Genomic DNA, 26,104 nt, shown 5'->3' on the forward strand with positions numbered 1-26,104 from the left:
TGCTTCTACTTTAATACCGTTGAAACAAAGAAAAATATGTTCCTTGATAAACCGCATCTTTGTCTAACCGACACTGGCATGTAAAGATGACAGCTAAATTTTCAACAGCAGCCCTCAAACACACTCCGTTACGAGAATCAGCTAAAGATGCCCTTTTTTTACAACAGGCTTGAAAAATCCATATGAAAGAGATGATGCAAGTTTTGCATATGGGAGGCGAACTCTGTGTCCGACGCCCCAGGAGGAATTTGGGATCGAAAGATGCAGGAGCTGATGCATTAATGAAGACATCGTCCAAACCACGAGCCCAGGTAGCATGCAAGTTCCAGCTGCTCCATCACTTAAGTCATAGCCGACGACATTAGATCGGTCCTGAGGAATGCCCAGACAGTTCCTACATGGATCAACAGAATCAGCTCGAATAGACGGAACTTTACTTATGTACCGGTACTTTCAGGAAAAATCGCATGCATGTGCGCCTGCATCTGCATGTACATGCAGATGTGTGTGCGTGTGTGTCTCTCTCCTCAAAAGGCACAGGTTTACCAATGAAGGACTGTCAAAATTGACCTACGTAGTCGTCCACAATGAAGGGTGGTTCCTGGTAGTCACCCTGCAGAGTATTGAATAAATGCTCTAACATCCCCACTAACGTCATCTATGCCAATCGATCAAGACTAAAAACCACAGATTATAACTCATGCTGACAAGCCCACAACATTATCCCATACAAAAGCTATCTGAACACACGTAAAAAGATGATTCAACTCCTTGGGCATATCAGCACAACGGAAAAAAAAAAGGCAACAATCTGTGTTGCTCTTGTACCAAAACAGCAGGTACCATAACTTCAAGTGAACACATAATCTCAAACCATTGAAAGATAGCAGAAGAGTAATGGCATTCAAATCCGTAATTTCAACATGCAGAATTCATCAAATTGAACATAACACCCTTCACAAAGTCAAGAAGCTGGGAGCTCTCAGCAGAAAGAAACCATAAACGGCAAAATCATTAAATCTCTCCATATGACCATGAAACTCGACTACAAATGCATGCAAGGTCTCTAGCTTGTGACCATGTAGTCGACTACCAAGAACAAAAAGGGCCCTTAGGCTCTTCAATCAAACTTCCGTCTTCAAGCTTCTATGGTTCTCCAATCAAGCGTGTTTTGAAGGGCTCTGTTGACAGACAAAAAAACCTAGCACAGTAAGTCTTAGGAAGGTTAAAAATTCCTTTCTTAGAACAAATATAAGAGTTGAGCTACTAATGCAGTTACATGCATGCCTACCGACCAAACACTTCTTATCAGCATAAGTAGTTCACATAAGAAATCTTGAACCTAAAGATAAACTTTCCAAGTCACAATTGAACTATTTACATCTCAGCATTGAAAGCATTTCAGCTCAAAGCTGTCCGGAATATAAGACTCATGGTTGTAGGGTCGGAGGCTCTCGCAAGCAAACACTCAATGCACTAGCAAACTTAGCTTTGGGTAAAGCCTCTCCTTTTCCTTTATCTTTCTCGACCTGGCCTTCTCTCAAACTTGAGAAGCACCCAATCTCCTTCCTGTTAGAGTTTTGGCATCTCAAGTGAACTGCCCAAAGTGATCCCATTAATTAGTTTGGCTTTGAGGTATTTATTTTACAAAGTCCGATTAGGGCAATTTATTAAGATTACTATATAAGCAATCCTTAGCCCCCATTGTATTAATCATAATTTCATTGCCAAGGTTGGCTGGTTCTGCACACTCTCTCTCTCTCTCTCTCTCTCTCTCTCTCTCTCCCCCCCCATATGCCTGCCCGCCGCCGTCCTCGCCAGCCCTGCCCCACCACGCAGCCCCTGCACCCCCTGTAGCTGCCCCCCATTGTATTAATCATCATTTCATTGCCAAGGTTGGCTGGTTCTGCACTCTCTCTCTCTCTCTCTCTCTCTCTCTCTCTCTCTCTCTCTTCCCCCCCATATGCCTGCCCGCCGCCGTCCTCGCCAGCCCTGCCCCACCACGCAGCCCCTGCACCCCCTGTAGCTGCCCACGCGCCACCCCTGTGGAGGCCTGCGCTACTGCTGTCACACCCGCTGCTGCTGTTTCACCCCCTGTGCGCGCCACTGCCACTGCTGCTGCACCCGCTGTGGCTGACCTGTTGCCACTACACGTTGCCAATGCTGTAGCACCGGCCGCTGCCATTCACTGTTGCAGCATTGCCAACTGCACCAGGCCCGCTGCCCCCGATCACACACACACACACACACACACACACACACACCACATCCCCCCTCTCCACACACACACACACATTCACACTCACATTCAGCCACATACATATTCACACAATCACAGCCACATTTATTCTCATTCTCAACAATGACGAAGGGAGTGAGCAAGGAAGAAATGGGGAAGGAGATGAGCAAACTCGACGACAAGATCAAGAAGTCATCGGATACCACTCTAAACACCATTATCCACAAGATCTCCAAACTCAAGAAGGAAGGGGAGACCTATATCAAAGAGAGGGAAGCATGGAAGAAAGAGAAGGAGAGATGGGAGATGGAGAAGGAGCAAGAGAAGGAAGAATGGCGGAAGAAACAAGAGGAATGGGCCAAAGAAAGAGAAGACATGAGGGAGCAAATCGAGCTCCTCAAAGCCTCGATTGCATCCCTCACCCCGGAAGAAGGCGAGATGCACACGGACACGAAGGAAGTGCTCAAAGAAGAACTCACCAAAGCTTTGACCGCTAGCATCGAGGACAAATTGGAAGCTACTAAAAATGGGTGGGTCGAAGTAGTCAAGAAGAACATCAAGGAGGAGGCGAGAGAGGAGGCACAAAAGGAGGAAATCCTCATTGTGCACACTACCCTTGAGGAAGAGAAGATGAGACAAGCCCGACGCCTCAACATTCGCCTCACGGGCATTTTAGAAAAAGGCGGCCTCACCCCCGAGCTTGATGGAAAGGCTTTATGCAAGAAACTCGAAAACAAGGAAGAGGAATCACCCCCTTTCCTCAAAGCTTGGAGAGCGGGTAAAGATCTCACAAGGAAGAGGGCCCTCATCCTACACTTCTCCTCCAAAGACACACGGTCTACTTTCCTTCGCAAGTGGGTGATCTTGAGAGGGCTTGATGGACCACCTCTCTACCTAGACGACGATCTCACACCATTTGCAAGTGGCACACCAACGCGCATGCATGCCTAGAGTACACCAAGCTCGCAAGGGGGGGAAGAGGGCTTCATACAGAGATAGCCGAGTCATCATTGATGCAAGGCTATAGCATAGGGACTCGCGGCCTATGGGACACTCTACGAGGAGATACATATGGCAGTTTGGAACTGCAACGGCTCTCTATGGACACACCCAGGGAGACCGGAAGAGGTGATGCATGGTAGAGACATCATTCTACTCACAGAGACACACGAGAGCTCAGAGAGAGGTCTACCTCGAGTACAAGACTATCAGTGGGAGTCTACACGGCACAACACCTCCAGAGGATCTAGCAGAGTAGCACTCCTCTATCGCTTTTTGTTTTGTTTTCAGAGTCGAGTAGGGCACGCCCGGCCGCTCCCCTCATACACCAAAAAAGTATACAAGAAGAACGACCAGGACTATGCACCCAAAAACCGAAGGCAGACGCTTTTGTCACTATTTTCCTCTGGACTACGAGAGGCCATATTATCTACACTCTTAGGGCCATGACTAATCCCTTGAGAGACCCATTTCGCCAACTTGATTTGGGCATGACAGCGACCAAGTACCTCTGTTCAGAGGCCTAGGTACTATGGGACTTGCTTCGGTCTTCCCTTTGGAGTTACCTCCTCCAGGTAACTTATCGCTCACCTCACTAAACTGCCTTTGAAACCCGACGGTTTTCCCTTAGGAAATGCCATACCCGCTTGGAAGGGCGTCGGCTCACAGGTGGCGTCCACTGAGGTTGGTGGTGTCTCCCACCTCCCAACCCCTTTTAGGTGAAGTTGACCCCCCCGAGGGGGAATGGCACTTGGGCGCTCTTGTAGCTCATCTGGCTTCGCTTGGGGAGAATTACGTCATTTCCCCCGGAAGGGATCGGATTCAAAATAACAACATAGGAAGGGGAGCATTATCTCCCCATCCGCCTATGCAAAGCACCCAAATATCGAGGTACAACTTCACCGAGGAACTTCGCCACAAGCACGTGCCCTGCGGTTCCGTCCCTCGAGTGCGGATCACGGCATACCAAGAAGGGCATCTGCTTCCCGCGAGCCTCCCCACCAAGGAGGATAACGATCCTTTCTTCAGGGTCCAACGAAGGGTCGATTACGTTGAAGGTGGAGTTGAATCGGTCTAGCCACCTCCCCCTAGATTCATCAACCACCAAACAGTTCATCAACAAATGCGAAAGCGAACGACCCTCTAATTGGGAGCACAACGTGCAAATGCTGTGTCTGCGCATGTAGCTATCCGCCAGTTTGAGCCCACCTACTCTCGCGAGAGCCAGCATTCTCTCCTCCTTCCTATTCACTATAGTGCTCCTATTGAGCTGCAGCAGGTATCCACATGTTTGTTCAAAGCCAGCCTCCTTATAGGGCTCCAACGCCAGGCACGAATGCCTCTCGTCCCAATTGTCCCATGCGTGGTAGCGAACTGAGCTAAAGTCAGCCGCTAAGATATACTTATTCATCCAGTTCTAAGTTCTTGTCGTCCAAGTCCACTTCTTGAATGGTTGGTTCTTAGGCTTCTTATTTACCAAGGAGCCTATCCAAGTAGATGAAACCGAGCGATACTTGTCAAAAGCCCTTGCTCGTTGTCCCCCACAAAAGGCAGGTACGGGTGGTATGTTAAACTCGTGATGGAGAGTTGTCGTCCCTACAGAGGTTGACCTTGCTCCCTTTCCGAGTAACATTCGCATCCCGGTGGTGACGAGGCGCTGCAGAGAGTGAAGGACACGCTGATCGTGGCCCCCATAATTTCCGCGCCATAACAAATCACTGGATATACGCACGCCTTAAAAACAGTCAGTCGAGACCATATAGGGATGGCTCGGTTCGCTAGTAGGTGCTGCCATGCGAATAGACTTTTCCTCCCCTTGTCCGCTCGCTCCTTGACGATGCGTTCAATGGAAAAGGTCGAGTCTACGTCGATGACAAGGTACTTGTACGTTTCACCCACTGCAACCATCTCACCACCTAGAATAAAGATCCTCATAGAGAGATCCTGCAGGTCTCTGTGGAACACCGTGACCATGCATTTGTCAATTCCAAAGGTCATGCCCCACGTCTTTGCCCATTCACTTACCTTGTCAAGGCTCGTTTGTAGGCTTTCAGGAGAGTCAGCAAGTAGAACCAGGTCCCAGCAAAAAGGAATCCTTCAATTCTTTTGAGGAGGTTAGGTACTTCCAAGCCCCATGTTTCCCCATCTGCGTCTAAAATATCGTTAATGTATATATTGAATAGACAGGGCGATCCCAGGCATCCTTGGTGGACTCCCCGCTGCACCGGAATCGAATCCGACAGTTGTTCCATGTGTCGGACTTTAACAGAGGTGGACCTGTAGAGCACTTGGAAAAATCCAAGTGCTCGACATTGCAGGCCAGCCGCAGCGAGCTTTAAGAACAACGCCTCGTGCGATACTGTGTCGTACGCCTTCTTGAAATCAATGTAGGCCGCATAGGTTGGTTTCCCATCCTTATGACGGAGTTTCCCGATCTCCTTCAGACACGCGACCTGCCCTATGCATTCCTCATTAGTACGGAATCCTGCTTGGCCCGGATTGAAGAAGTTCCTCTTTTCAAGTATCTTAGTGATCCGCCAAATCACGACCGTAGTGAGGACTTTTATGGCAACGGAGATTAACGCGATCCCACGATAGTTATCAATGTTGGTCAAATCGCCCTTCTTGGGGATTGACACAATCACTGCGTCACTAGTGCCGGCCGGGATGTCTCCGGTGTCGTAAATGCCCTCAATCATGTGCAAGTATGCCTTGCCCATCTCCGATCGTGGCTTACGCGGATCCGACCTAAGCCCCTTATCTTTCACAAGCAGCTTAAAGAATTCGGGTGGTAAACCATCACCACCCACTGCCTTGTGCCTCTTCAACCGCCGACAAGCCTCCCGTACCTCATACCAGTTCAACGGGTCACATACTTCAGGCATACCAAGCCATATGCGCACATGTTTGCCATACCATGCAAACGGATCCTTGTTGTACCGTCTGTATCGACCAATACCTTGGAGTAGTGACCCTCCCATACTTGTAATTGCCTCTCTGGTTTCATTACTAGCTCCCCATTTGCATTCAAAGGTTGATTGGCAATAGTTCCTTGCCCCTTCCCAACTATTTTCTTGAGGTGGGTAAAGAATTTCTTCATTTGACCCTCCCTCAGGAGCTCATTCCTTTTTTCCACGAAGCGCTCGAAGGATCTTTGGTTAATGTCACAGACAGCGGCCTTCGCACGAAGTGCTATTGCCTTGTACTCCCTAACCGCTTGCCGGCCAGCCCTAGTGTTCGCAGACTTGTTCCTCACCTTATTCCAGGCTTTCTGGCGTGCATTAATGAGTCTCCGAGCCCGAGGTTTGAGTCGACAACCTGACCTTGGCCTCAGCGGGGGCTTCGTGGAAAGAGCTCCTACCTCTTTGGCAATTGATGTAGCAACGGAAACAAACTTGTCATAGCATTGTTGGGTCGCACATCCGTCCTCATGCTCGAGGTGCAACAAAGTATTCCATCGATTGTCATCGAGGAACAACCTGCAAATTACATCCAATTTGGGTACGGACGGCAAAGTAGCTTTGGCTGCTACTCTCAAATCCACAGAATAGTCCTCTACCGCCACTCACTTCATAGTAGGATACAAATAGTAGCACGTGTCGTTCTCGAATAGACATGGTTGCAATAGGGGTTACCAAAGGCACACTACATGTGGATATGGATTGAGCTATCTGAGGACCACATCCTCTACATCACCATATGCTACTTTGTACCTAGCGGCTCTAGGTTTGCATAAACAAAGGGAGGAGAGACAGAGGAGGTCCACACACATGGAGGAGAGGAGGAGGATGATTCACACTCACCCTATGCATGTCTCAGGGAGGAGATCATGGAGTACTCTAGATTGGGTGAAGTCTTCCTCGTGGGGAATTTCAACGCCAGGACACAGAGTAGACACTGTGATATTTACGACTTCGACGACCCAGAGCTACTCTCCACCATGGAGGACACAGGGGCAGAGAGGATCTCTAGAGTCTAGAGACACCACCACACCCATACCATATGGGAGACACCTACTTCGCTTGGGATCACAACACCGTCTCGTTATTTACAACGGGATGGTGCAATGGCCATCATCCGGCGGCCTGAATTGTATACCACCATCAGTAGCCAGCGGAGGTAGCATAGTGGATTACATCATCGGCTTCAGAGAGGCAGCCCATTTGCTCACATCCCTCACCATCCCACCACTACCTATTGGGGCTGACCACGCATATCTCGCCCTATCTCTCACTGGCTCACCCATCTCACATACACCACCTACATCCACACCACACCACTATACACTTCACACATGAGCTAGCCAGAGTTTACTCATCACATATATATGAGGGGATCTACACCCTCGATCCAGACACACCACTCTCTACACTCACTGGCCAGCTCTCCGTAGTCTTACACACCTCAGTCCTCAATTGCTTTCCACACACTACCCATAGTGGCCGACCCCCACCCTCTGGGACGATGCCCCAAAACCGATGGTACGACAGGGAGTGCAAAGATCTATACAAACAGCTACAGAGCGAGGTCAGGCGACAAATGAAGGCCGTCACACGCCGTAAACGGCGGGCCTTCAAGGAGGCGCAGGAGCTTGAGTTATACCACCATCTCATAAGTACAGACTGCACCACAGCATGAAGGATTCTGAGAGAGCCACGCCCCACCACCCCATGGAGGAATCCAAAATCTAGCATGATTACGTCGAGCGCTTATACCAGATACGCAAACAATGGGGTCGAAACTTGACTTTCTGACCTAAATCAATCAACTGTAGCAAATCACAATGGAAATGCCGATGCTTAATGCTCAATTCTTCTTGTGCTCTTTCGGAAACTGTGTCATATAGGGCATGCCTATGAAAAGGGATCACATAAGGACAGTGACTAAAATACAAGAAAGCATCACGAATGAAACACTCGAACAATGCGTATTGAGTAATCACTCATACACATAATACTTCCTAGGGGGTTCTTTGGACCTCGACTCGAGAGCCAACATCGGTTCTTCGTGACTAATCGAATCTTCATGTGGGGGTGTTGTGGACCTCGACTCGAAAGCCAAGATCGGTGCTTTGTGATCGATCAAATCTGCAATGAGGTTAGCTTCACTAGAAAAAGTATCAACTAAACCATCATCCTTGTGAACAATCACATCTTGTTCCTACAAATCATCATGCTCTGAGAAATCACATCTTGATCATGCAAATCATCATGCTCATCATCATGCTTATCATCATCACGCAATTCATCATCCTTGTCATTATCATGCAACTCATGTGTTTCTTGCTTTTGGAGAAGACGAGACTGAGAGAGTCTCCTTTTCTTGATTATGTTCAAACTGCGCTTGCACAATAGAAAAAAGTCGCAAATACTCTTTCATGTGTTGGTCGCTCTTCTCTTTTCTTGCTTTGTTATCGCGATCAAATTCTGCTTGTCTTTCTTTGTTCTCGCGATCAAATCTTGCTAGTCTTTTTGTGGACTTGCAATCCAATTCTGTGTTTCTTTCTGTGGCCGCCAAGCGTGCTTGCTAGCACTCACGCGCTATGACTGCCATTCTTTCTTCGCGTTCACGTGTTATGGCTTCCATTCTTTCTTGGTACTTACGCTCTATGGCTGCTATTCTTTCGTCGCTTTCTAACTTCCTGTCCATCATCATCTTGTCGAAAGCCTCCATAGAAGTTAGTGAAATCCTTGGCGTAGATGGGGAAGGGGGAGGGTCAGAAAAACTGCTTGGTGGGAAAAATTCTTCATCGCCACCCTCATGCTCATCACCTCCATGCGAAGTATCCATTCCGCTTCAGGTGATGACCATCCATTGAAGTCTTGGGTTCTTAAGTTCACGAGGAACTTGGGTTCTTGTGGTGCTTGGGTTCTTGAGTTCTTGGGGGTCTTGAGGTTCTTGGGGTTCTTCTTGAGCTTGCAATCTGTGTTAGAGAAGAATCTTCTCTTCACCCGAGTTCTGCTCTTTTCCGCGGGCGCACCCCTTAGCGGCCTTGCGCTCACACCAAGATTGCTTTTTCCCACCTCACGTCGATTGGCCGGCCGCTAAGTGCACGGTCCGCTCTCAATGAGTGAAAAGAGGCACAAGGGGAGGCCGGACAAGCCCTTCTTTCTTGGGTTTCTATCACTCTTCAACAACACGATTAGGAATCGGCACGCCCAAGAGGACTTGGGTTACGTGCGACCGCAACAAGCAAAAAAAAATAAAATTATGTGGTTCTTTCCTTGATTGATACAGAACACTACCAAAGCTCTGATACCAATGTAAGGTGCAGGCTGCAGCGGAAGTGAATGTTGAACTTTGCTCAAGATGAGTGCTCCAAACTGTGCTCAAGGTTCCTTTTTCTTATGGAAGGGAGAGCCTTCCGTTCCTTTAGTGAGAGAGTGCAAATGATCACAAACACTGTGAATGAAGGTGCTGAGACTGAGAGAGAGAGAAGAATACGACACCAGAATGTTGTCAAAACCCTCCTCCGAAGGCCCCACTCTCTATGGCAAGAGCGGTCTACTATTGATTGCACAAATCTCTACAATGCTTGGACTTGCTGACGATGTCGACGACGATGAGGACGACAACGAGACGGGCTGAAATCTGCAAATCTTTATCTACTGAATTCTGACTCTATGTCGATGACGACAATGCAACGACGACACGCTGAAAACCAGACGTTGAAATCTGCATTTTCCGGGCTGAAACTGCAAACTTCGCGGGATCTGACCGTGCGGCAAGGATCTGCTGCAGAAAGGTGAGAGCTGCGGGGTTTGGGACTTCTTCTACGGGTTCTAACTACTGAAAAGTGAAAACGCTGGTCTATGGGCTGATTTTGTATCGAAGGTCTGCAAAAACGTTGAGGGTGTCAAGCCGATGCAAAAACGCTGGGCTGATCTGGTCTTGATGTGAAGAATCTGCTAACGCTGGGGCTTCTCCTTGGTCTGCTGTCGCCAAAAATCTGTAAGAGCAAAAACATTGGCTGTCCTGTGAATGCAAAACGCTAGCCTTGCTGCTGTGTTGCAAAAACGATAGGCATTGCTGGAGGGTCCTGTTGAAAAGGTGTCTATTGAACCGAAGCTCCTGCTGCCTCTTCTGCCAGAAAGTGCTAGCGCTAGGTTTTCTTATATACTACACTTGCCAATTTGCCCTACCTAGTTCCCAAAAAAAGTCACTTAAAAATAATAAGTGAAAAATGTCAAAAATAGGAAAATGGGTCTATGCACTGTAAAAATGCTCCTGATGGGTTCCGATGGAAATCTGATGATCATGTTATGTGCAACCAGAGGATATGCATCTATTCTAAGTGCATGGAAATGCACAGTTTGCGAATGGAATTTGAGCTGATCTCTTGAGATAGCTAATTCCAGTGTTAGAAGCTTACAGCTTGATCGGAACGGAGGGTGCCCATAGTACATTTCGAGACATTTTCAGCCATAGCCAAAAATTGTTTGAAGCACATAAAATCTTCGGACTTCGCTTTAAGCGGAAATACCCATGCATGCCTGGAGTAATAATCAATGAAAGTCACGAAGTACAAGTAATTGCCGTTGATCTCTTGAGATAGCTAATTCCAGTGTTAGAAGCTTACAGCTACTGGTGATGTATTAGTTCAGACAGTAGACTGGACAAAGGAACAGAAACTGAACTAGAATACATCTACTGGAATAAGAACCAGACTAAGTACTAAGAATGATATTCAGATTCAGATTCAGAGTACTGAGTACAGAGTAAGTATAACTGGAATATACTGTTGTAATTGGAATTACATATAAAGGATTACAATGGAGATGATGTGGCTTATGAACAAAAGGATGAACAGTGTACAACCCACAACAACTGCCAATGATTGACAACCCGAGTACAATTGCCAACAAATGCCAACCAAAACGCTAACCCGATTACAATGTAATGGGCCCTATTTCTATGCCTTTGGTTTACCATGGTAATTACCGTAGTAATTACTGACTGATTCACTGTCCGTCTCACAGGAGCTGGGTCCCACCTAGTGAAACTGTCTCAGCCGTCTACATCCTTCCCTCCTTTCTTGAATTTTGGCAAGATTCCAAAATTTTTGAAAAGAAAATTCCCCCGTCTGATTCTGGTTTGAAGAGAAAAAATCCTCCGTCTGATTCTGATTTTGGAGACCGGACTTGACCAATGATAGAGAGCCAGCTGGAAAGGCCAGTGTAGAGCTCTCGTCATCTACACAGACTGATATCAACCTTTCAGCTGAGAAGGAAAAGCCTCCGATTGAATTTTGAGATGGAACTACCTAGTATCCTTCCGCTGAACCAGCCTCCGTTTACCCTTTGGCCTGGTTGGCGTCTGAGAAGTCCCAGTGCCAGCATTCTCCTTCTGAATGAGTCTATAAATGGCCTCGTGCTCAAGCTGATCCCGCCTTTCCATGGTCATCTCCACTTCATAAGGCATAAGAGAATGATAGGTTTTGGTGTCAGGATCATAGAGCGGGCGTCTGCCTTTGGTGATCCTAGTTTTGGCCAGCTTGTGACAATGCGAAGCTGTATGGATCCATCCTTCTGGGAGAGGCTGATTGGTTTTTATCCGAGCTTCAAAAAGAATCTCAGCCATCTCTCTATACTGTGGTGCTAGGCCTAACTTAGCTATAATATCCTTTTCAGGCAGTTTAGAGGACTCAACAATAAGTTGCAGCAATTGATTGGTGATCTTGGTGAGGCCTCTAATCTGAATCTTCCATTGACCCATACACAGCCTGATCCTCTGCATCTCTTGTTTCAGCTCCTGAATATCATTGAGTTAGAGAGCATCATTGAACAGTGTTTGCCAAGTTTTCCATTCCACATCGATCGCTCATACCAATCCTAGAGCTCATCAATAATCTTGAAATATGTAAGGCGATCAACTGGTTCTGGATGTTGAGGGTAAAGTGTTGGAAAAAATCTTGGCAATTCTGTCTCTCTTGCTGGTAAGGCATACAAGAGAACTGGGGAATCGGGCACAAATTCTAAGAAATTGAGAATAGCCTGGTTCTCTTACTGCATCATTTTTCTGGTTACTCTCACCAGCTGAAACAGTTTCCGGAAAGCAGTCATTCTGGTCTGAGATCCTTTGCTGGTAGCCGTATGATCTTCAAGAATGGCCCGCACCCTTTGATCTAAAACTCCTCAAGCAATTTGCATCTGCACCAAAACCTCTTTCAACTGATCCCTAACATCCTTCATACATTTGTATGTTGGCTTGTTTCCCAACAGAAGTTCTAATTCGAGAGCTAGAGAGCGACAATCTACAGTAGACTGTCTTTGCAAATGTGGATTGGTCACTCTCTCTTCAGCAGTGATTATCCATTCAGGTATCCGTTCCAGCTGCTGGACTGTACTGGGATGCGCAGGTAAATGGCAGGTCTCTTGATCATGAAAAGCAACTGATTTCCAATGCTCCACCATTTCCCTGGCTCCGACATACAGTCATTGAAAGCGTTCCAGATCAGATAGGAGATCGTCATCCTCCAGATATTGCCCGGTTATGGAAGCCTGTTGATGTCTCAATCTCCTGTTTAGTGTGATGAGCTGTAATGAATTCTGCTCATCGACTACTGGTCCCTCAGCCATAACTTTACTTTTCCCTTGCACATCAAGAACTACGAAATTGGCTTTAAATTTTTCCCTGCCTACTCTTATCTTCATATTTTCAATCAGCTTGCACTACTTTGTGATCTTCCATTCTCACTTTGAACGGTGTTGGCTTTAGATTCGTGATGCCCATCCTCTGCTAGAGATGTACTCCCATTATATTGACTCCTGCTCCTCTATCCAAGATAACACTTAAAAGTGGTTCCCATTGCTTCCGAACCTTGTAATCCACCTGAATGAGCGATATTTCATCATCTCGGACAGCCGTCAGATCAACTGTTCTGGCCTCCTCTTCAGCTTTCCTGCGTTGTCTGATGAAGTTTGCCACTTCAGGCAAGGTTCTTCTGATATCTTCCATCATCTCGGACAGCCGTCAGATCAACTGTTCTGGCCTCCTCTTCAGCTTTCCTGCGTTGTCTGATGAAGTTTGCCACTTCAGGCAAGGTTCTTCTGATATCTTCCAGCTCCAAAGTAAGCTTCTAAATTCTATCACAGATCTTAACATGGATTTCTTCCTTCTCCTTATCAAACTGGTTGTCGGAGCTCGAACAACTGGTCGTATCTTCACAATGCCATTGCTCCCTTGCATTGCTTCCAGTTCTTCTATCAACTCCCAGTTCTCCAATCATTCCTTGTACCGCAGCCAGCATGGTCTCAGGTATGCCAGGCTTTGACTGATCTTTCTCAGTAGATTGGGCTGGTATCTTCTGAATGACTCAGGCTTCAGAACTTTCTGGCTGCTCTGGCAGCTTCTTGGCTAAATCCTCCGTGATTTTCGCCGCTAGTTCTCTCTGCTCCTTCCATTCATCTATCACCTTCTCTTTACCCTTGGCCTTCCATACCTCTCTATTGAGCCCATTTATTGCTTTCAGTAGTGACTGGTTTTTCTAGAGCATCTAGAATTTCTTCAATTACTATCCCTTTGCTCCTTGTTACTGCCCGTACTGGAACTGGCTCTGGTGCCTTTGCCTCAGTAGCAGCAAGTGCAGGTGTATCTGGACATTGAGCCATGAAATGCCCATACTTTCCACAAGTATAGCATAAACTCTGGCTCTGGAAGTTGCCACGCCCTCGGCCTCGGCCAATACCCGCTTAGTATCTGCCTCTGCTTGGACCAGTACCACTGGTACCTGGTTTCTCCTCTTGAGAGGCTTTGGTTGTTTCCACTCTGACTGGTTCAGTATATGCTACCACTGACAAGTCTTTGCCCTTCTTAAAGTGATGAATCCTAATACCACAATTATTCCATAAATGGCCAAAGGCCTTACAGTAAGTACAATGAGGGCACTCGTTAGAAACATGGTCCTTGGATTTGCATTTTGAACACTGAGTCTCCATTTTCCTAACTGGTTGTCTGGTATGGCTAATCTCAGCAATCTGCCTAGCCATCTCTTCAATCTTCTTAGTCCAAGATCCCTTTTTTGTTTATCCTTGAACCGTTCATTAGAGCTACTTTCAAAGCTACTGGACACTTCGCTGGAATCAAAATTCTCAATAGAAGAACTACTACTACTGGATCTTCTCTTCTTGTGGCTCTTTTCCTTCTTGGCCTGTTGTTCCAGCTTCAGTGCTCGTTGTACCAGATCATTGAATTTCTTCGTTGGTGCTGGTACCTCCTGCTCTCTAAGCTTCTTACTTCTAAAGCCATTCATGAACCATGCACGCAATCGCTTTTCTGACGGCGGTTCCTGCAACTGCCTTGTCAGCTCCTTGATTTTCTCCACAGCTTCGGACTGACAGATTCCTCTGCTTGATCTTATCCAGTTCACAAAGAATATCTTCATCACCTCTGTTGTCGGAATACTCCAGTCTGAAGGCTTTTAAGTAGTTTGTTATAGGATCTAAGCTGACAAGCGGGGTAATGGTAGTACCACTTTCTCGCTGCCTCCTTCAAGGTTTGCGGAAAGTATTCCCCCCAATCATTCTCATCAATATTCTTCAACTCTGCATACTGCTCAAAAGCTTGGATGTGAACATCCGGATCATCCTTCTTGCCCCCTTTGAATACTGGAAAAGAGATTTTCATTGAAGATGTGTAATCATGCCATGCCGATTACCGCTAGTTCTGCTGCTTCTCTTCTTAGAGTTTGAACGGCGCTTTGGAGTCTTCTTACAGTTGTCAGTATCTGCATCCCAATCAATATCTGTTTCTGTCTTTGTGCCAGTGTCCTCTCTGGCCTGTCTACTGAAAGTGTGGCGACTGCCTTTACTACCATTGGTACCCTCATCCCCCTGCCTGGACCGAGAACTTTTGGCCTTCTGTGCTTCCCTTTCTGCCCGTCTACGGCTAGAGTGATTGGAATGTTGTGAGTCCTACATCTCATCAGCCTGACTATGCTCCTCATGAGCCTCAGTGTCAGTCACCCTCTCTTGCTTAGGATCAGATTCTCTTCCCGACTCCTCAGGAATAGGATCAACACGGATGGTTGATTTCCGGCCTCGACTGGTTTTGGGTGTCATTGTTGTAGCTGAGAACTTCCAACTGGGAGAAGAGTGTTTCAATCAACGAGCTTCAACTCTAGCCACCGTGATCGCCAAAATGGAATTGGAGCTGATCTCTTGAGATAGCTAATTCCAGTGTTAGAAGCTTACAGCTACTGGTGATGTATTAGTTCAGACAGTAGACTGGACAAAGGAACAGAAACTAAACTAGAATACATCTACTGGAATGAGAACCAGACTAAGTACTGAGAATGATATTCAGATTCACATTCACATTCAGAGTACTGAGTACAGAGTAAGTATAACTGGAATATACTGTTGTAATTAGTATATTCCAGTTATCTGTAATTGGAATTACAGATAAAGGATTACAATGGAGATGATGTGGCTTATGAACAAAAGGATGAACAGTGTACAGCCGACAACAACTGCCAATGATTGACAACCCGAGTACAATTGCCAACAAATGCCAACCAAAACACTAACCCGATTACAATGTAATGGGCCCTATTTATATGTCTTTGGTTTACCATGGTAATTACCGTAGTATTTACTTACTGATTCGCTGCCCGTCTCACAGGAGTCGAGTCCCACCTAGTGAAACTGTCTCAGCCGTCTACAGAGAACAGACTCACAAAAGTGCCAGAACACTTCTTATTCTAACTGAACTAAACTCATGTCATGAAGTAGCTTGTCCACGTACACATAGGGTTAGATGTGCACGTGACACCACTTCGTGTGGAGCTCTCAGTGCAGAGGGTGTGGAGCGGCTTGGCAGAGACGAGGAGATTGGAGAATTTTACGGCTTGGTTCGTGCAGCCACCTTTGAAGTGCGAGAAGACTTCGCAGATTTCCACATCTTGCAACTTCAACATGGGCTCCCCTTGCTTGAGCGCTCGCGACGACAATGACCAAAACCAACAAGTGGCTATAGATAGCAGATCAACCATCCACTCAGCGGCCTATGCTTTGACACAGTTTTCCAAGAAATCCGTAGATTGTTTGGCTCGAGATTGTGAAGCCAAAAGCAAACGGACGAGTTCGCTAGAGGACAACGGTAGAAGTTTGACAAGGATGACAGTACTAGTACTCAATTACCTAGCTGCCTCCGTACCCAAAAGCAAGAACTCACAGCTAGTTAAAGACAAAGGCAAGGCGGACCGAGATTACGGTAATAATGTAAGGATTCTAGTTACTAATCCTTAATTAAGTATACCTTCATAAGTTCAGAATAGTCTGAACTCACGAATTATAAGAGGGAATAAAGCACTCATAAAACTATAAAAGCAAGGGACACACGAAAAGAAAACAAAAACAAAAACAAACAAACTATAAAAGCAAGGGACACACGAAAAGAAAACAAAAACAAAAACAAACAAACTAACTAACTAAATCACTTTGATTGCTTCGAAACAAAACTAGATAAAACAAAACATTATTAACTTAAAAATGTTTTCAAAAAAGGTATGTGTAAAATAAGTTGACGCGACTTACTTGGCTTAAAACAAGTACTCAACTTTAAGCGCAAAAAAAAAAAAAAGGATAAGACATCTTAAAAACTTAATCCTCGAAATCAAACTTCACACAACAACCTATAACGGAACACATTCTTAAGTCCTGGTAAGCTAAATATGAAATCGAAAAATGAATACTACTACAAACCTACGAAGAGCAAAGAACCAAACTTGACAATATGTGATCTCAACTTCACTGCTTGTCCAAACAGGAAGAATAAGATTATCACCTTTATCATGCATAGCTTGGACAACAGCTATGATATCCCTACTCACGTCGTCAGTGCCCAAGAGTAGGTGCAGGTTCATATAGAGGTCATTCATGCTTTGAGCGTACTCTACAAAACCAACGAGCTGAGTTTCTATCACCCTCCGGAGGTGATGGGCATACTCAGCCATGATAAAGGCTAGCAATTGTCAAGCTATAGTGAAAATACTAGAAACGCTAAAGATCAAAACAACAACATAAGGTGTTATTAAGTCAAACAATAAGTCGGCTTTTTAGCTCCCCACTTCTATTGAATTTACTACTAATTATCTTGAACATTCCAAAGGAAGAAACACTAAAAATAAACTTACTACGATGCAAAAATGAACGAACTTTTTTCATGATTCTTTTGAATGAGTATCCTTTTTCAACTAGTAAAGAAATAAGATGGCAAGATTGAACAACAAAAGTAGATTTACTAGAACAAAGACGAGAAAATCTAAATAGTTGAGAGCAAATGACACCGTACTTAGCTAAAAGAGAAATGTTCGAAGAAATGTGAGGCATGCGGATGATTTTTAGATTGGCATATTCTGGTTCAAGGCGCTTATCATAGATATCTACTTCTAATCCCAAGGGAGTCTGAAAAATCTTAAGGTCTAAAAAGGCACAACAATCACTATTTGTGGTACAGTTCAGTTCACAAAACTCCTTGGGATAAATCCCTCCGCCTACAGAACTCGAATTCAAGTACATAAAATCTTGAAAAGAAGGAACGTCAGGGACAAAAAGATCATCTACAAAGCGTCTTACATTGCATAACTTGTGCAAAAATATTGGGCAAGTGTTAGCAAGGACAAGACGCTCCATAAAATCAAACTCATAAGTAAAAAGATAGAAATTAGCAAGAAAAACAGCACAATTGGTACCCATAGGGATACCAATTGTTTGCTTGAAAAGAGAGTCGCCGATGGTTATATATAAATTGTCCAAAAGAAAATCTAACCAAGATATGATGTCAATGTCATCTACAATCCTGGTGAATCTCTTTCTTCCTTTGTCTACATCTACATTCTTATTTTTCAGCCATAAGAAGTCAAAGTTCAAGGCTGACTTTTCTACTAGCAATGCCTTGTACCTATCCTTCTCAAGCTTGAACGCAAAAACTTTTGAAATAAGAGACTTGACTCTAAATTTAAGGTCCTCCAAATTTAGTTTCGTGTATAGCGTTGTAAAGTCAAAAGTTTGGAGACATAAAGGAGAAGATTTCTCCTTAAGGCTTCTTGAAGAGTTCAAAAACTTTAAAACAGGAATCACACCTACTGAATCATTTAAAATCCAACTTGAATCGGTAGGTACGTCTGCTTCCTTTAGCATATTATTCCACAATTCATTTACGCTAGGTAAAATGGCTTTGAAACAATAACTAAGCCATTTGGAAACCTCGGTCAAAGAGGTGTTACAAGAAGCAGCTATAAATCTAGGCTTTATAGGGTTCTTGTGGAACTTCCAAACGGTATATAAAAAAGGTAATTTAGGCAGGCACTTAAAGCCAAAAGACTTACAAAAGTCTTCATGTTTCAAGATAACCTCTTGCACTGAAAGATCACAATCACTGTAAGTCTGAGAATTTACTTCACCTAACAAGCATTCTAAATAGAACTTTTTGCACGTAACAACAAAGTTATTAGAGCACTTATCTACATAAGAGATTACAAAATCACGATGAAACTTCCTAAGAGCATCACGATCAGAAGAAGATAAGCTATTCCTTCCTGAAGAAACGTTCCGAGAGCAAGATGCTAATTTCAAAGAAGCTTTCTTGAGGATTACAGACTTCCAATGGGTAAAAATACCTTGAACTCCTAAAGACTCCTCAAACTTTACTACGAAACTAGAAATTCCTTTTTCTATGGCTTTGAGAAGGCAAGAGTCGTTTGAGGAAGGGAGCCTATATTTAGTACCTCTTGAGAAAAGGTCTTTCAAAGAATCCGAAGGAAGGATAGAACAATCGGCAGTAACTACATGACCCAAAGCTCCATTTACGTAAGAAGAAAAGGCAGTTTTACTACAAGGGCAATCAATACTTGAGATTGCAAGCCTCTCTTGCTTTTTAAGATTACGTCCTATGTCACTATAGTTGAAAGCTTTTTGTCCTAAAGTTTTCACATATTTGAAAGCTACGACAGGATGGTTCCATACCTTTCTCACACAAGGAGGGAGAGCATCCAAAGCTTCTTGAGATCTCAAAATAGAGCTTAATCCAATCTTGTCTAAGTCAGGGGAGGTAAAGATAGTTATCAACAAATCTTTCTTTCCAACCAAGGGATTTTTCAGACTAGGACATTTGGACTTTAGAAATTTGCCTAACAGTACTCGAAGTTGAGTACTGTGAGACTCTCTTAGCTCCAAATCTTCATAAGAGTAGTTCTCAAGGGTATACAAGAGCTTAAATAGGATCCTTATATTATACCTTTCAAATATTTTATAAGAAAAAGAACCCAATTCCATGGCACTAGATAAGTAAATCAATCTCCGTTTGAAATCTCTATAAGCAAAAATTCTATGGTTAGAAGGGTTATCACTCTCAATTCTAGAGATTGAAGCCCTAGGGAGACCTTGTACTCTACTAGAAATAGTGTTGTGCAAAACAACTGGATTGATTTCAGGGATAGAAGGCGGATCTGAACGAGAACCTTTAGGAATCCAAATTCTTTTAAACTGACTTGAAGGGAGAACTAACTCGGGTTTGGGATGCCTTCGCCAAAGCATAGGTTTCTTATAGTAAATTGTCTTATTTTTACGTAAAGAAGACTTTCCTTCCAAGTTGAAACCTTTAGGGAAAAAAGTATGCAAAGTTCTCATCCAAAACAACTCTCGAGGCCACGCTGATTTATAGAACTCTTTAGAGTTTCTAAAATTACCTTCTATGTGCTCAATGGGAAAACAACGGAAAGACTCAAACCCATGTTTTGCTATTGCCGCATACAAGGGTTTCACACTTTCACGTACGGTGCTCTTACTTTGAACTTTTCTCGCTTCTCTTACATGTTCCTGAAAACGAACAAAAGCTGTTCGAAAGGTTTGGCCAACATACATCATAGAACTATCGTGAATATTATAAATAACATAAATAACTTGAGAGGTATGAACCGGACTTAGAGGACGATCTACCGCAAGATGTTTTTTCCTTAAACGCCTCAAACGATTGAGGGCTTTTATGGAAGAACTTGTGTAATGAGTACTAACTAAGACATTCTTAAAAGAAGCCCACCGAATAGGACCATCACCAAAAACATGCAAATTCTTCAAATTAGACTTAGCTAAAAACTTAAATCTTTCTTGATACAGACTATGACTACTTCTAGTTACTGAAAAGAAAGAAGGGTCGAAAAGACGTACCTGAGAGTCATCAACATTGCTGGTTGAAGCTGAAGAAGAAGTAAAACTTAAGTACTTAATTAAGACTTAAACTCATGATTAAGACTTAAGAAACTTGAACTTGACTCAGAGACAAGACTCAAAAGACTTTGTGTTTGATTGATTCAATGATTGAAATGTGTTACAAGGGCGTTCTTATATAGAAACTGAAGAGACATGACCATAGGTCAAAAGACATGACTCTAGGCCAATAGTCGTGTCCCTCTGTTGTAGAGTCATGACCCTTCCGCGTAAAGGTGCAGCCATTCGCTTAGGAGGCACGAATATTTGCCGAACAGGTGCGACTCTTGGGCGAAGAGACATGTCCTTTCAAGATCAAGGGTCTCTGATTTGGTACATCTTCATTTCTGCAAAAGAATCAAGTGAAGAAGGTAATACAAAGACAAAGAATACATCACAATCGTGACATTCCCTCCCATTTAAAATAAAACCCAAGGTAGTTGTAGAAACTCCGGGAGAAGGAAATGTATTGTTGTTGTGCTTCTGCATCCAAAGCTCTTTCTATTAAGTCCCACGTCATGGCACTGTTAATGACCATAACTATCTTGTCAACTTGAAAATTGATCATATTTGTGAGTGAGTGCGCGTGCGGAAGCATGAGAGAGAGAGAGAGAGAGAGAGAGAGAGAGAGAGAGAGAGAGAGGGTAGACACAAACACCAGAGATGGTGAAGAGGGGGCGATCAGACCCCCATGACTACCATGAGCAGAAGACCCTCAGTACAATCAGTATGATCTCTGTGAGACGAGAGAGGTGGAAGTGGGTACCTCCCTCGCCGGACAAATAGGTGCCCAAGGGGAGGTATGGCAAGGCCTAATAAAAATCCCCACGACCCAACAGATAAATGATATATGGAAATATATATGGGCGCCCAGACAAAAGTGGGTGGTCGGCCCCAAACTCGAACGGTCGGACCAAGCAAAAACCTAGACTATGGATGGCTAGCCCGGAGACATACTAGCCGTACAAGTATTGTAATTCTAACACCCCTTCTCAGCACCTGATGCTGAACAAACCGCGTGAAGCTGAAGATATGAGGCAAATGATGAAGATGTCTACTGCAATGTCCACTGAAGGATAATACTGCGGCGAACTCCGTGAGTGTAGCAACAATCTGAGGTGTCCCGCAACAAGAAATCTCCATGTAAAGTGTCCTCACGAGCAGTGTAGTTAACTGTTGTACTCCACCGATACAGGGTGAAGATACTGCGTGAAGGTTCCGAACTGTGTGTGAAAACAACTCCTTGTCGTAAAAGAAATGCCAATATGTAGGGTGCAGCGGAATGAATATTGAACTTTGCTCAAGATGAGTGCTCCGAACTGTGCTCAAGGTTCTTTTGTTCTTATGGAAGGGAAAGCCTTCCGTTCTTAATAAGAGAGTGCAATGATCACAAACAAAGTGAATGGACACTGTGCGTGCAAGTGTATGAGACTGAGAGATAGAGAAAGAAGAATACAACACCAGAATGTTGTCAAACCCTCCTCCAAGGGCCCCACTCTCTATGGCGAGAGCGGTCTACTTATGATTGCACAAATCTCTACAATGCTTGGACTTGCCGACGATGAGGACGACGAGACGGGCTAAAATCTGAGACTGCTAAGGGCTGAAATCTGCAAATCTTTATCTGATGAATTCTGACTCTACGTCGATGACGATGTCGATGGCGACGATGCGCTGAAAACGCAGATGCTGAAATCTGCGTTTTCCGGGCTGAAACTGCAAACTTCGCGGGATCTGACCATGCGGCAAGGATCTGCTGCGGGAAGGTGAGATCTACGAGGTTCAGGGGTCCTTCTGCTGTGCCTAAGTGCTAAAAACTGAAAACGCTGATGCTTGTGGAGATTTCGTCGCGAAGATTTGCAAAAACGCTGAAGTGTCTTGAAGATGCAAAAACGCTAGGGCTGAAAATGGTCTTGCTGTGGAGAATCTGCTAACGTTGGGGGTTCTGCTTGGTCTGCTGTCGCCAAGGATCTGCAAGAGCAAAAACGCTCGCTAATCTGGTCAATTTTCTGTTGTGAAGCAAAAACGCTAGGGCATCTGGGGGTACAATAGCTGCATTTGTAGTGGAACCAGCATTTGGAACCGCCCTCTTTCTTCTTAGCCTCTTTTGCCTTCAACTTAGGACACTGCTTAATCAAGTGATCATTACCTTTACAATAATGGCAACGCATCTTCTTTTTGCCCTTATCACCAGAATTTCTACACAAATTGCTACCAGCAGAAGCATTAGGAATAGGTGATTTTCCACTCGCAGAAGAATCATAAGAAGTGTTGTTACCACCCTTCCTTTGAATAGCAATAAAAGCATGTTCAACTGCACGCTGTTTAGTCCTGTTTTTTTTGGAAAGTGACTCTTGCAACAGCAATGTGTATAATGCATCAAACTTGACAACTTCAGGATTTTCTTGGGTTATAAGTCTCCAAGTACTAGCAAAAGTCTGGTAAGAATCTGGTAAGGCATCAAGAACATTCTGCACAAGGGAACTGTCTGAAATGACTTCACCTGCAGAAATAAGTTGCTCATTGATATCCTTAACACCAACAAGGAAAGTGTCCATATCATCTTCCTCATACATAATCTTCGACTCCAGCTCTTTACGCAGCAATGCAATTTTTGCCTCATTGCGGCTTGTATAAAAACCAGTCAGAATATCCCAAGCCTGTTTTGCAGATTTCGCTGAACGAATGTGAGGAGTAATATTACGCTTCACAGACAATGCAATCAACGCATGAGCCTGCGCATGCCGTAGGTAAAACAACTCTAGCGGCAGCAATCCTTGCAGTAAGACCTACAAAATCCTCAACATCGCCTACATCCTTAGAACCAGAACGTATATCAATGCCCTACACAATATTCCAGACGCCCTTTGACACAAGAACATGTTGCATCACGTAAGCCCACATAGGGTAATTGTCCCCATCCAATCTCTCCTCAGCAGCAAACATCTTGAACACATCTCTGTTGTTGTCAGTCATGGTAAATGTTGCACCTGATGTGAAAACTGCCAGAACAGAGGAGAAACGAAGTGGGAATAACACGTGCTATATAGCACAAACCGTAGAAGATTATAAGGGGTCTGTTATGCAGAAAACGACACATACAAAAATTCTGCACAAAATGACGAAATAGCATGTGCAGTACTACGAGTAGTGAAAACAGAGGCCGAAATGAGCCCGAATCAAAAATCTGAGCAGACTAAAGCTCAACGAACCCACCCGAAATTTTTATAGACCTGCGAACGCTCGCCAAAGCTCACAGAAATCGGAGAAAGTGAGCAGGCGTGTACTGGAGCTGCTGGCGACTAAGCCTGGGAGGACGCAACTTGCTCTGATACCAATTGTTGGAATTAGGGTTGCAAGACAACAGACGCAACTTGGAGAAGACGAAGGAAGCTCAAGGCACACAACAGAGTGTATTACTTAGTGTGCAATGGAAAGATGGATAGCCCTAGAATGAATGGACGTACATACAATGCACGGGGGAAAAAACCTCCTAAAGAGAAAAAAAATGCCCCGGCGGTCCTAAATGTGTTCACACACATCACTACCACATGTATATGGTAACAAATCCGAGGAGGACGCAACCTGCTCTGATACCAATTGTTGGAATTAGGGTTGCAAAAAAACACACAGCTTGGAGAAGACGAAGGAAGCTTAAGGCACACAACGGAGAGTGTATTACTTAGTGTGCAATGGAAAGATTGATAGCCCTAGAATAAATGGGCGTATATACAATGCACGGGGAAAATACCTCTAAAAGAGAGAAAAAATGTCCCGGCGGTTCTAAGTATGTTCACACACATCATTACCACATGTAAATGGTAACATGCTAGAGGCTCACAAAGGTGTCAGGCTAGGTCCTAAGCTAAGCCTCATGCTAGACTATAGCGGAAGCATGTCCACGTAGCGCAAGTGCGCACGTGACATCGCTGGATCCATAAATGCCATTGTGCTTTGTCTGTTCTTTGGTAGGACCGGTATGTTGTGAGACACGATTGGAGCTTTGGTACCACAATAACGGATAGGCATCACGTGCCAACGAAAAAGAATAGACGAGACAAACTTTTAGAACTTCAAATAACTGAATCGAAAGAGATGCACGACACATGAGACGCAGAATGGAGGAATTCCATCCCAAGAGAGCATTGGCCCCAAACCCTGATGCCCCTTTCAATATTTCTTTATATTACTTGAACTCGATACATCAACCGTGGCTTTGCTTTGCACTTACACGCGGTAGAGTGCAAAGAATAAGACCACAACTTGTATTTTAAAGGCCCCTCATGCCATCTAAAAGCAATACACTGAAAAGCATTGATTCTAAAAGTAATTGGCCTCCAAAAGTTCAACACAAAAGCAAGAAATCCGTTCACTGCCATGTCAGCAGTTGTCAGTGCCAAACACGGAATCTGTCGTACAATCTCGCACGTAAACAGGTCAGCGTAAAATCCGGGATTGCTGCCATGTCATAAACTACTACACAAAAAGAATCTTGTGAGTGTGAAGCAATTGTACCTTCTTCAACTTCAAGGTCCTACTCTAAAGACCGATATCTCATAGTGGTCATAACAGCAACAAGCACCTCCTAAAGTCATTATGAACGCCCAAATGGTGAAGGCAAGGGAAAAACCTCTCCTAAAGAGAGTAAAAAGTCTCTCTCTCTCTCTCTCTCTCTCTCTCTCTCTCTCTCTCTCTCTCTGTGTGTGTGTGTGTGACGCACGCAAACGTACCATTGCCCTTATTTCATCTTCTGTTCGGTGAAGAGAACGTGCTTCTTGACGATGGGATCATACTTGCGAAACTCAAGCTTATGTTGAATCCTGCGGGGGTTCTTGGGCTTGACATAGAAGTAGCCAGTGCCTGCGGCCGACACCAGTCGTATTAGCACAGATCCTCCTTTCGACTTCCCCATCGTTCTTCTTTTCACGCTAGGTAGTAGGTATCTGCTCTAGGCCTAGTAATCCTTACTTCGTTAGCGTAGTGGTCATTTCAAATACCTTGGCCTCTCATTAGCCCACGTGGCTCCAGTGCCAGCGCCGCTTAAAAGCTCTAAAAAAAACTACGCCCGGAAGCCCAGCGCTGAAACGGTCTAAAAATAAAAACTACGCCATCAAAAGCTACCAAGTGAATAAAATAAATAAAAAAGATTCTGCGTTGCTCCTGAGAGCAATTCGTTTTTTTCCTTGAAGCAGTTCGTAGGTTCCAGAATCGCAGAAGCAATTCGATCTTCTCCACAAGCAATTCGCAAGATCCAGAAGTAAGCTCTATAGCTCAGCGCAACACATCCTGCAAGTCGTTGCAATTGGAGCAAACCCTCGATCGCAATTGCAGCAAGCGCTCGTCACAAGCTTGTCAACATACGTGTAGCAAGGTTGGTGCTCTCTCTCTCTCTCTCTCTCTCTCTCTCTCTCTCTCTCTCTCTCTCTCTCTCTCTCATCATGGCCAATGACTCCAACATGCACGCATAGCTGACTGCGTCTTGAAGAGTGACCTTACCCTGAAATTGTTTAAAGCAATCTACATGCGCGCATAGCTGACTGCATCTTGAAGAGTGACCTTACCTTGAACTTGTTCAAAACAATCTAAAGAAATTTGGCCCTAACCCTCTCGATCAAGATAATAAGGCCGCGATAGCTTGTTTTCTTGCGCTTGTGCATATCAA

The 26,104-nt window shown here is 44.6% G+C and overlaps 1 protein-coding gene across 1 annotated transcript; it reads right to left on the bottom strand.

Annotated features, from left to right (window-relative positions):
* Positions 1–884: 884 nt before the first annotated feature.
* Positions 885–25,406, bottom strand: LOC147464447 (uncharacterized). Its single transcript, XM_086515085.1, has 2 exons — positions 25,173–25,406; positions 885–1,181 (listed from the first exon to the last, which is right to left on the bottom strand). Exon 1 carries the CDS (start codon positions 25,352–25,354, stop codon positions 25,181–25,183), a length of 174 nt encoding a protein of 57 aa, XP_086371211.1. The 5' UTR covers positions 25,355–25,406; the 3' UTR covers positions 885–1,181; positions 25,173–25,180.
* Between the last annotated feature and the right edge of the window lie 698 nt (positions 25,407–26,104).

This window comes from Adiantum capillus-veneris, chromosome 1 (genome assembly GCF_014529385.1).
Source record: "Adiantum capillus-veneris isolate H3 chromosome 1, ASM1452938v2, whole genome shotgun sequence".
In the NCBI taxonomy this organism is placed as follows: domain Eukaryota; kingdom Viridiplantae; phylum Streptophyta; class Polypodiopsida; order Polypodiales; family Pteridaceae; genus Adiantum; species Adiantum capillus-veneris.

Bases quoted from the DNA above. Each gene is read 5' to 3' on its own strand.
- LOC147464447 (XM_086515085.1), bottom strand. From the start codon at position 25,354: ATGGGGAAGTCGAAAGGAGGATCTGTGCTAATACGACTGGTGTCGGCC.